Here is a 12,783-nt window from a genome sequence, read left to right as displayed (position 1 = left end):
CGCCGAGGAAGCAAAATCGGGAAATCGGTCCATATGGTGGCTATACCAAAACATGGACCGATACGCACCATTTTCGGTACACTTTTTGATGGTCCTAAAATACCTCCACATTTCCAATTTCAGGGAACTTCGTAAAAATACTACGGTTTTTTGTAAGTCCAAGACCCCAAATCGGGAGGTCGGTTTATATGGGGACTATATCAAAACTTGGATCGTATTGCCCATCTTCGAACTTGACCTGCCTGCAAACAAAAGACGAATCTGTGCCAAATTTCAGGATGATAGCGCCATTATTGAAGGCTGTAGCGTGATTACAACAAGCAGACAGACAGACGGACATGCTTATATCGTCTTAGAATTTCTCCCTGATCAAGAATATATATACTTTATATAGTCGGAAATTGATATTTCCATGTGTTACAAACGGAATGACAAACTTATTATACCCCCGTCACCATTCTATGGTGGTTGGTATAAAAATACAATAATAGATTAATGGTCAAGGCATAAACTATCAAAACATTAAAAAATGTTAACGTTAAGCATTGAGTAAATATCGGCGATAAATGAAAATATCCGGACCCAGACATATGCTTGATTGATCGATTCAGAATTTCACCACGAACCAGAATATATATTTCTAATTGTGTCTGAAGCCGATATTTCGATTTTTTTCGTAATACAACGTAATAAAAAATTAGTATTGCTCCATCCTTTGGTGGAGGGTATAAAAAAATTAACAAGTATATACAGCAGTAAGTTCGGCAGGGCCGAATCTTAAATACCCACCACCATGAACCAATTATTAGGGTTTCCTTTGAAATTTCAGGAGGGCTTGAGGACTTGAGGACACTTCCCGATGATAAATTTAAAGATTTCACCTATGAGGACTATATCAGATTCTGGATTTAGTTCTAAATTTCAGGCAAATTGGATAAACACTACGAATTCTATAAGCCCAAAAAGAAAAATCGGGAGATCGGTTTATATGGGGACTATACCAAAACATGGACCGCTACTCACCATTTTTGGCACACCTCTTTATGGTTCTAAAATACCTCTAGAATTTGAAATTGAGACAAATTGGATAAAAACTACGGATTCTATAAGCCCAAGAAGTAAAGTCGGGAGATCGGTCTATATGGGGGCTATACCAAAACATGCACTGACACTCACCATTTTTGGCACACCTCTTCAAGGTTCCAAAATACCTCTAGATTTTCAATTTCGCGCAAATTGGATGAAAACTACGGTTTCTATAAGCGAAAGACCCCAAATCGGGAGGTCGGTTTATATGGGGGCTATACCAAAACATGCACTGACACTCACCATTTTTGGCACACCTATTCAAGGTTCCAAAATACCTCTAGATTTTCAATTTCGCGCAAATTGGATGAAAACTACGGTTTCTATAAGCGAAAGACCCCAAATCGGGAGGTCGGTTTATATGGGGGCTATACCAAACCATGGACCGACACTCACCATTTTTGGCACACCTCTTCAAGGTCCCAAAATATCTCTAGATTTTCAATTTCGCGCAAATTGGATGAAAACTACGGTTTCTATAAGCGAAAGACCCCAAATCGGGAGGTCGGTTTATATGGGGGCTATACCAAAACATGGCCCGATATAGCCCATCTTCGAACTTGACCTGCGCGCAGACAAAAGACGATTATGTGCCAAATTTCAGGACGATAGCTCCATTATTGAATGCTGTAGCGTGATTACAACAGACAGCCAGACAGACAGACAGACAGACGGACAGACGGACAGACGGACATGCTTATATCGTCTTAGAATTTCTCCCTGATCAAGAATATATATACTTTATATAGTCGGAAATCGATATTTCGATGCGTTACAAACGGAATGACAAACTTATTATACCCCGTCACCATTCTATGGTGGTGGGTATAAAAAAATTTATGTCAGAGGATTAAAAACATATTGTTAAGAAAAAACGTAAAAGTGGAGAACAATTTAGTTTAAGTTTTCCAGAAGTAGTTAATTTTCCCATAAAACACTTTACTTTTGTACTCTTAACAGAAGAATTAGAAATAATATTTTATTTGTATTTAATCACAAATCAATGTCTTCGAATGATTCAAACAAGAACGTTTTGTGATAAAAGTTTTGATAATTTGTCGGGCGTTAGTAATATTAACACCTACAGTATTGAAAAGTTGTGTCACAGTAAGACCACAATTCATAGCCACAACAAATCCTTGCAAAACATCTCCAGCATTGGGTCCTATGAAATGTAAACCCAAAATTGTTTGCTCTTCTCGAACGTTGGCCACAATTTTAATGTAGCAGAAATTATTATCCTTGTCCGTTAACATATACTCTCTGGGACAATAAGAGCTATGGTAGATTTCAATATTTTCTTTACCGAACTGTTTCACAGCATTTTCTTCAGATAAACCCACAAAAGCATATTCAATGGAAGTGAATAGAGTTGTAGGAATATTTTGGTAATTCATTACATCATGACAACTACCAAAAAGTCTTTTGGCCAAAAGCTTTCCAGCATTTATTGCTACAGGAGTTAATTGTGGTCGATCTTTAGCAATATCGCCAATGGCATAAACATTTGAAATGCTCGTTTGTTCATAATCATTAACCACAATGAAATCGTTTTGCGTTTCAATTCCTACAGCTACCAAATTCAAGCAATCCAATGAAGCTTTTCGTCCAATAGCCCAGATAATGGTTTCAAAAACTTCTATAATTTCCTTGTGCGTTTTGGTATTTCTATATCTCACCTCTAGGACATTATCATAAAGTTTCCTTACATTTAGAGGGATGCAATGAAGTAGGAACTTAACTCCCCTCTCCTGCATGGATTGCCTTACGATACTGGCCATTTGTTGATCAAAGTTTCGTAAAATCACTTCTCGCACCATTACTGTAACATCATAGCCAAATGTCCTTAGAAAACCAGCACATTCCATGCTTATATAGCCAGCTCCTACCAAAAGAGTTTTACCGGGAGGTTTGTTCAGCTTGAATAAGTCGTCACTAGTTATACCATATTCTTGGGCTCCGGGAATTTCTGGATACACTGGTCTATTGCCAGCTGCTATGCAAATATATCGTCCCATTATTAAACGTTCCTGACCATTTCGTAGCACCACCTTGACTGTGTTCTTATCGATCAGTGATGCCTTTCCATTTAAATAATCGATTTTCTTTGAACGAAACTCCACCTTCAATGTCCAATTAGTGGATTTAATATTATTTTGAATTTTTTCAATGAGTTTAGACCAATTCAACATTATACTATCCTCTCGTGGCAAGTTCCATCCATAGAACTGGGTATCATGTAAGGATTCTTTTAAGAGAGCAGCTTGATGCATATGCTTTTTGGGAATACATCCTACATTCACACAAGTTCCTCCCAGACCCCATGTGGCGCCCCTTGGTGTGGGTTCCACATAATCCAAAACAATTGTTTTTGCTCCCAAGGCATTTGCTTCTCTTGCACATGCAATACCTCCTGATCCACCACCAATGACTATTAAATCGTAATAGACTTCTGATGCCATTATCGATTATTTAAGAACCCAATACTTTCTTAATAGTAAAATTTTCTTTTCACATTTGGAACAGGAATTGTGTGTATAAAAAATAACAGCCTACTTAAATAATACCTGAAATTTCGATTTTTTTTGGGGGTGGTCATGAATAAACGTCCTTTTCGCTCCAGGATGCTTAGTTTAGGAGATATGAGCAAACGAAGTTTTTCATATACAAATTTAGATTTTTAATTATTTGGATGGAAGTTTCAATTATTTGGGGGGTGGTAACGAATTAACTTCCATTTTGCTTTACCACGCTTAGTTCAGGAGATCAAAACAAGTTTTTCATATGGATAGAAATTTTCCATTTTTGTGTAGTTTACACTTGGATCCAAAGATTTTGACCTTCACTTTAGGATTTTGGTATTGATTCCGAGCCAAAGATGCGGCTTCTTTAAAATAAAGAAATTTTTTGGCCACCAATCTGGTTTTAAATCCAAGAACCAATAAAATTCAATTTGGGATACAGATCTCATTTATCAATTTGTCATTCTCTTTTCACGGTTTATTAATTAAGGTACTCACGTACAAATAAATGCAAGTTTAAAAATCCAAATTATAACGGATACTTCAAAGTAAAAAATGTTTTTTTTTAATTCCAACATAACTTTAAACCAAATCTAAAGTTTCTATATTTCAGTAATTTAATGACAATTTTTTTTAATCAAAAATGTGTTTCTTTACTTCAAGGCAAATTAGCATTAGTTCAAAGACATGCTACTTTAACGGAGGGACGCAAATTTAAAAAATTTAATGAAAAAAATTTTGTAGCAAAGATTATAAACTTTATTTTAATTAAAATTTCATTATTTTAAAGAAATTTGTCCTTAATATTTTGTACATTTCGCATCCTAAAATTAATTTAGGTTGCGTAATCTTTAATATCACGTAAATATTTTTTTCAGTGTAGGAGATATGAGCACAACAAATTTTTCTTATAAAAATTTAATTTTTTCAGGATTTGGATGGAAATTTCGATCTTTTTGGTCTACGATCCTACACTAAAAAAATATTTACGTGATATTAAAGATTACGCAGCCTAAATTTTAGGATGCGCAATTTACACACTATTAAGGACAAATTTCTTTAAAAATATGAAATTTTAATTAAAACAAGTATATACAGCCGTAAGTTCGGCCAGGCCGAAGCTTATGTACCCTCCACCATGGATTGCGTAGAAACTTCTACGACAGACTGTCATCCACAATCTAATTACTTGGGTTGTGGTATCTTAAAACTTCTTAACGTTTTCGAAATTGTGAGTTAGTCCATACGTGGTATATACTAGACAAAAACCAGTAAGGAAAGTCTAAAGTCGGGCGGGGCCGACTATATTATACCCTGCACCACTTTGTAGATCTAAATTTTCGATACCACATCACATCCGTCAAATGTGTTGGGGGCTCTATATATAAAGGTTTGTCCCAAATACATACGTTTAAATATGACTCGATCTGGAAGAATTTGATAGACTTCTACAAAATCTATAGACTCAAAATTTAAGTCGGCTAATGTACTGGATGGAACACAATGTTAGTAAAAAAATATGGGAAACGTTTAAATCTGAAGCAATTTTTAGGAAACTTCGAAAAAGTTTATTTATGATTTATCGCTCGATATATATGTATTAGAAGTTTAGGAAAATTAGAGTCATTTTTACAACTTTTCGACTAAGCAGTGGCGATTTTACAAGAAAAATGTTGGTATTTTGACCATTTTTGCCGAAATCAGAAAAACATATATATGGGAGCTATATCTAAATCTGAACCGATTTTAACCAAATTTGGCACACATAGCAACAATGCTAATTCTACTACCTGTGCAAATTTTCAACTAAATCGGAGTTAAAAATTGGCCTCTGTGGTCATATGTGTGTAAATCGGGCGAAAGCTGTTTATGGGAGATATATCCAAATCTGAACCGATTTCAACCAAATTTGGCACGCATAGTTACAATGCTAATTCTACTCCCTGGGCAAAATATCAACTAAATCGGAGTTAAAAATTGGCCTCTGTGGTCATATGAGTGTAAATCGGGCGAAAGCTATATATGGGAGATATATCCAAATATGAACCGATTTCAACCAAATTTGACACGCAAAGCTACAATGCTAATTCTACTGCCTGTGCAAAATTTCAACCAAATTGGGGTAAAACTCTGGCTTCTGGGACCGTATTAGTCCATATCGGTAGTTGTTATCGATGTAGGTCGGATGGTATTGAAAATGGGCCATATCGGTCCACTTTTACGTATAGCCCCCATATAAATGGACCCTCAGATTTGGCTTGTGGAGCCTCTAACAGAAGCATATTTCATTCGATTCTGCTGAAATTTGGTATGTGGTGTTGGTATATGGTCTCTAACAACCATGCAAAAATTGGTTCACATCGGTCCATAATTATATATAGCCCCCATATAAACCGATCCCCAGATTTGGCTTGCGGAGCCTCAAAGGGAAGAAAATTTCATCCGATCCGGCTGAAATTTGGTACATGATGTTTGTATGTGGTCTCTAACAGCCATGCAAAAATTAGTCCATATCGGTCCTTAATTATATATAGCCCCCATATAAACCGATCCCCAGATTTGGCTTGTGGAGCCTCTAAGAGAAGCATATTTCATCCGATCCGGCTGAAATTTGGTACATGGTGTTGGTATATAGTCTCTAACAATCATGCAAAAATTGGTCCACATCGGTCCATAATTATATATAGCCCCCATATAAACCGATCCCCAGATTTGGCTTGCGGAGCCTCAAAGAGAAGCAAATTTCTTCCGATCCAGCTGAAATTTGGTACATGATGTTGGTATATGGTCTCTAACAACCATGCAAAAATTGGTCCACATCGGTCCATAATTATATATAGACCCCATATAAACCGATCTCCAGATTTGGCTTACGAAGCCTCAAAGAGGAGCAAATTGCATCCGATCCGGCTGAAATTTGGTACATGGTATTGGTATATGGTCTCTAACAACCGTGCAAAAATTGGTCCACATCGGTTCATAATTATATATAGCCCCCATATAAACCGATCCCCAGATTTGGCTTGCGAAGTCTCCAAGAGAAGCAAATGTCATTCAATCCGGTTGTAATATGGAAAATGGTGTTATTATATGATATTTAACAACCGTGCCAGAATTGGTCCATATCGGTCCATAATTATATATAGCCCCCATATAAAACATTCTCCAGATTTGACCTTCGGAACCTCTTGGAGGAGCAAAATTCATCCGATCCGGTTCAAATTAGGCATGGTCTCTAACAACCATACCAAAATTGGTCCAATCACACAAAAATTGGTCCATATCGGTTCATAATCATGGTTGCCACTAGAGCCAAAAATAATCTAACAAAATTTTATTTCTATAGAAAATTTTGTCAAAATTTTATTTCTATAGAAAATTTTGTCAAAATTTTATTTCTATAGAAAATTTTGTCAAAATTTTATTTCTAGAGAAAATTTTGTTAAAATTTTATTCGGTTCATAATAAAATTTTCATCGTTGTCAAAATTTTATTTCTATAGAAAATTTTGTCAAAACTTTATTTCTATAGAAAATTTTGTTCAAATTTTATTCGGTTCATAATCATGGTTGCCACTCGAGCCAAAAATAATCTACCAAGATTTTATTTCTATACAAAATTTTGTCAAAAGTTTATTTCTATAGAAAATTTTGTTAAAATTTTATTTCTGTAGAAATTTTTGTCAAAATTTTCTTTTATAGAAAATTTTGTCAAAATTTTTATTTCTATAGAAAATTTTGTGAAAATTTTATTTCTATAGAAAATTTTGTTAAAATTTTATTTCTGTAGAAAATTTTGTCAAAATTTTATGTCTACCTTGTCAAACTGAATTATATACGTATTGGATGGATCTTTTTTGATTTAATATATACCACGTATGGACTTACATACAATTTAGAAGATGATGTTAGGAGGTTTTAAAATACCTTGCCATCGGCAAGCGTTACCGCAACTTAAGTAATTCGATTGTGGATGGCAGTGTTTAGATGAAGTTTCTACGCAATCCATGATGGAGGGTACATAAGCTTCGGCCTGGCCGGACTTACGGCCGTATATACTTGTTTTTACTTGTTATTTTAAAATATTCTTTGGATTTGGTAAAAAAATGATTTGTCATTTTTTTTAAATAAAATTTTAGTTTGGATTTGAAATTGTGAAAAATTCGAAATACATTACTTTTATTTAAATTGTAGAAAATACCTATAGTTTACATTTCCCAGTAAAAACATTTTCCTTTTCTTCATGAGCTATCAAAGTGCTTTAAAAACGTGCTAACGCCAACTTAAATTTCCAAATTCAGACTCCTATTCAAGTAGAAATTATTGTATATATACGTTTTTAAAATAAAGTGTTGAAAAACATCTTCTATTTTTGAACGCTATTTTGGTTTGTGGTTAAGATGCAAAAACTCCTCACATTTAAAGACTATTTCATTAATTCTTCCTTCTTTCATGAAAACATACCCATTTTTAAGTTGAATCACTTAATTATAAGGACAAAACCACTTTATCGTCTTTTGGACAAGGAAAACAGTTTATATAAAAGAAATTCACAAATGCTATTATAATCAAAATTCGCGTTCGTATTTTAAGGAGACGACAATATTTTTTCAGTGCACAAAGCTATTCACATCTACTATTTTAATTTAGTAATATCGTAATAACTTTAGAATATTATAATAACATAAAAAGGATAAACGAGTCAAATGATAATATTCCCAATAATTTACTGACAGTGTTTCTAACAAATTTGTATGGTAATAGTAGATTTAAAGTTTACGATAACTTTTATGTATATAATGAAAAAACTTTACAACAAGGTGTATTTGCTACAAAAATGCCCGCATAATGGCTGGACTCATTATTAATGTTTCAACTGCAGCAAGGCTTAGATAAAAACGCCGATTTATCCATATTTCAATAGAAACATGTCGAAAATAAAAAAAGCCAAAAATAGCTAAAAGGGTCATGAAAAAAGCCAGAAAAAAAGCTAAATGCATTTTTTTCCCGCTAAACGTCTTCAAAAAAAGCCAAACCTAGCGGGAAAAAAGCTAAATTGACAACGCTGATATTGACTCAAGAGCCCACCCTGAGCATTTTTGCCAAAGACACCATGTGTCTATCTCGTCTCCTTCTGGGTGTTGCAAACATATGCACTAACTTATAATACCCTGTTCCACAGTGTGGAGCAGGGTATAAATATGGGAAACATTTAAATCTGAAGCAATTTTAAGGAAACTTCGCAACACTTTATTTATGATTTATCGCTCGATATATATGTATTAGAAGTTTAGGAAAACTAGAATCATTTTTACAACTTTTCGACTAAGCAGTGGCGATTTAACAAGGAAAATGTTGGTATTTTGACAATTTTTGTCGAAATCAGAAAAACATATATATGGGAGCTATATCTAAATCTGAACCGATTTCAACCAAATTTGGCACGCATAGCTACAATGCTAATTATACTCCCTATGCAAAATTTCAACTAAATCGGAGCAAAAAATTGGCATCTGTGGGCAATTGAGTGTAAATCGGGCGAAAGCTATATATGGGAGCTATATCTAAATCTGAACCGATTTGGCTGATATTTTGCAAGTTTTTCGAGAATCATAGATTATTCGGATGTACGGAATTTGAGGAAGATCGGTTGATATACACGCCAATTATGACCATATCGGTGAAAAATATATATGGCAGCTATATCTAAATCTGAACCGATTTTTTCAATAGGGATCGTCTTTGAGCCGAAATAGGACTCTATACCAAATTTAAGAACAATCGGACTAAAACTGCGAGCTGTACTTTGCACACAAAAATACACCAACAGACAGACAGACGGACATCCCTAAATCGACTCAGGATTTAATTCTAAGCCGATCCGTATACTAAAAGGTTGGTCTATGATTACTCCTTCTTGGCGTTACATACAAACGCACAAACTTATTATACCCTGTACCACAGTAGTGGTGAAGGGTATAAAGATATGTATAGGTAAGCTTACAAATAATTACGAATCGATATGGACTTTTGCACGGTACGTTGAGACCCAGAATTTAAATATGGGGGTCGCTTATATTGGGGCTATATACAATTATGAACTTGATATGGACCAATTTTTGTGTGATTGGGGATCGATTTATTTGAGGGATATATATAACTATAGACCGATATGGACCTAGTTAGGCATGGTTATTAACGGCCATACACTAGCACAATGTACCAAATTTCAACTGACTCGGATGCAATTTGCTTCTCCAAGAGGCTCCAAAACCAAATCTCGGGATCGGTTTATATGGGGGCTATATATGATTATGGACTGATGTGGAACACTTTTGGCATGGTTGTTGGATACCATATACTAACATCACGTACCAAATTTCAACCGAATCGGATAAATTTTGCTCTTCCAAGGGGCTCCGGAGGTCAAATGTGGGGATAGGTTTATATGGGGGCTATATATAATTATGGACCGATTTCGACCAATTTTTGCATGGTTGTTTGAGGCCATATATAAACACCACGTATCAAATTTCAACTGAATCAAATGAATTTTGGTCTTCCAAGAGACTCCGGAGGTCAAATCTGGTGATCGGTTTATATGGGGGGCTATATATAATTATGGATCGATGTGGACCAATTTTGGCATGGGTGTTAGAAACCATATACGAATACCATGTACCAAATTTCAGCCGGATCGGATGAAATTTGCTTCTCTTAGAGGCTCTGCAAGCCAAATCTGGGGATCGGTTTATGTGGGGGCTATATATAATTATGAACCGATGTGGACCAATTTTGGCATGGACGTTAGAGACCATATACCAATACCATGTACGAAATTTCAGCCGGATCGGATGAAATTTGCTTCTCTTAGAGGCTCCGCAAGCCAAATTTGGCAGTCCGTTTATATGGGGGCTATATGTAAAAGTGGACCGATATGACCCATTTGCAATACCATCCGACCTACATGAATAACAACTAATTGTGCCAAGTTTCAAGTCGATAGCATGTTTCGTTCGGAAGTTAGCGTGATTTCAACAGACGGACGGACAAGCTCAGATCGACTCAGAATTTCACCACTGCAATGTGGAACGCCGTTCGGACTCGGCTATTAAAAGAGGTCCCTTGTCATTGAGTTTAGCATTTAATCGGGCAGCAGAAGCGATGAATTTAACATGGGCTTGTCATAGGGCGGAAGTCCTCCATTTAAACAGCCGTTGCACTAAATCTGCATCACTTCTTTAGGTATGATCCGAATTCAATGTTTTGAATGTAAATTAAAAAATTCTGTGATATTTTGTCAAATAAATAATTTTTACATTTTTTTTATAATTTTTAATGGATTCTAACGCTTGTCGGAAACGTTTGACTTCGAATATTTTCAAAAATGCACACTTTTTTCAGATTGGATTTATGATTTTTTCGACAAAATTTAAATGTTTTGTACCAGTTTATGAATTATTACTTTGTTTTTAAACTATTTGAAACAAAAAAAGTTAAAATTACCCATTAAAAGTATGAAAAACCCAAGGTTTAAAAAATTGAATTAAAATAACTTCCTGGGTAGTTAAAATAAAGAACATCATTGGGAGTGCATCTTCTGGAAGTGCTTTTAAAGTTGTGCCTTTGGAAGAACTTCCAAATTTTTTTGCTGGGTATTTATATGAGAAAATAAATTTGTATATATAGCATCCAAAACATTTGATGGATTTGATATGCTATCGAAAATGTGGATCAACAAATTGGTGCAGGGTATAATATAGTCGGCCCCTTCCAATTTTAGACTTCGAGGTTTCGATAATTTTGATGGAAATTTTAATCGTTTGGGAGCGGTGACGAACAGCGTTGCCAGAATTGTTTAACCAAAAAGCGCTAAATTTGCAAACAAAAAAAAAAAAAAAAATAACGGCGTTGTGGTTTCTCAAAAAATATGTTGCCTTTTTGTTACACTACTTTTTTCCTAATTGTATTTTCGCTCAAATGATAGTGGTATTCCAAAGATATTGTTAGTTTATAATATTATGAGGAATACAGGACCCAACAGCTATGACAGTGTCCTTCATATTTTGCAATCAATTTCGAGAATGTTCCACTTTTTTTACCAATCGAAATCGCCATAAACATAAAAAAAAAATTCTTTTTTGAACCGAAGTACTAAAGCAAGTCATGCACACTCAATTTTCGCATGGTAATTAGAGTACCAAATTTCAACCGAATAAAATTTGTTCCCCCAAACTGATAAAAAAAAGCATACCCGGTTCCAAAGATTTTGTCTTTACTTTAACAATTTTAGTATTGATTCCGAGCCAATGAAGCGGAGAATTCAAGTAAGGATACTATTAAGACACAATTCTCTTTTAAATTTGGGTTTTGTGTACTTGCTTCTAGGAAACAAATTTTAATTTTTCGCTTTCTCAGCTTTTTTTCTTCATATGCTATCAAAGTCAATTCATTAATTTTAAAGAATTTTTCTGAATTTTTAAAGTCAAGTTGACCTTACCCCCCAAAAAAATTGTCTTTCATGTTATGATACCCACGTTTAAGTGAAATCACTTAGTTATAAGGACAATACGACTTCATTGAAAAGTTTATCGTCTTTTGGACAAAGAGAAAAACTTTATATTAGACAAATGCGTCTTTTATGCAAAGCAAAATTTTCATTCGTATTATAAGGACATGAAATCTTTGACCTCATGACAATATTTTGCGAAAAGCGCAACTTCCAAGACTTATGAAAAATAACTTCAACAGAAGTGGAATAAAAGTTATTGGGGGTCTTGAGAAGACATTAAAAAGAAATGTTTGTGGAAAATCTCAACGAACAAACGTAAGAAAAAACAATTCACCACTGTTTAATGTCTGCTGCCTTTGAGGGGTACGATGCCAAGGAAACATCTGTTAAAACGCTATCATGAATTTCATCTCAGCATCATTTTGACCAATTTGTCCTCTCAACGACTTTGTTTATTATCTTAACAAGAAATTGGCTTTTGTTTAAACTTTTTGCCTCTTCTGATTCTTCCGGTTCGTTTTCGGTTAACAACAATGGCTCCAGAACCAAGAAATTCTCTTGAATGTGTTAGTTGGCACAATTCCTAGCATAAATTAGGGCAAATAAACATTGTTATCTTTTGCATCACGGCCCTTGCCATTTAACTCTATCGTTGTTGTTTTTT

At 34.7% G+C, this 12,783-nt stretch overlaps 1 protein-coding gene across 1 annotated transcript; it reads right to left on the bottom strand.

Moving 5' to 3' along the window:
• Positions 1-2,038: 2,038 nt before the first annotated feature.
• LOC142242979 (thioredoxin reductase 1, mitochondrial-like) lies at positions 2,039-3,606 on the bottom strand. The gene has a single exon (XM_075314438.1). It carries the CDS (start codon positions 3,546-3,548, stop codon positions 2,076-2,078), a length of 1,473 nt encoding a protein of 490 aa, XP_075170553.1. The 5' UTR covers positions 3,549-3,606; the 3' UTR covers positions 2,039-2,075.
• Between the last annotated feature and the right edge of the window lie 9,177 nt (positions 3,607-12,783).

Source organism: Haematobia irritans, chromosome 1 (assembly GCF_050003625.1).
Source record: "Haematobia irritans isolate KBUSLIRL chromosome 1, ASM5000362v1, whole genome shotgun sequence".
Classification (NCBI taxonomy): Eukaryota; Metazoa; Arthropoda; class Insecta; order Diptera; family Muscidae; genus Haematobia; species Haematobia irritans.
The sequence above is the reverse complement of the archived record's forward strand: the minus strand, read 5'-3'. Positions and strand labels throughout refer to the sequence as shown.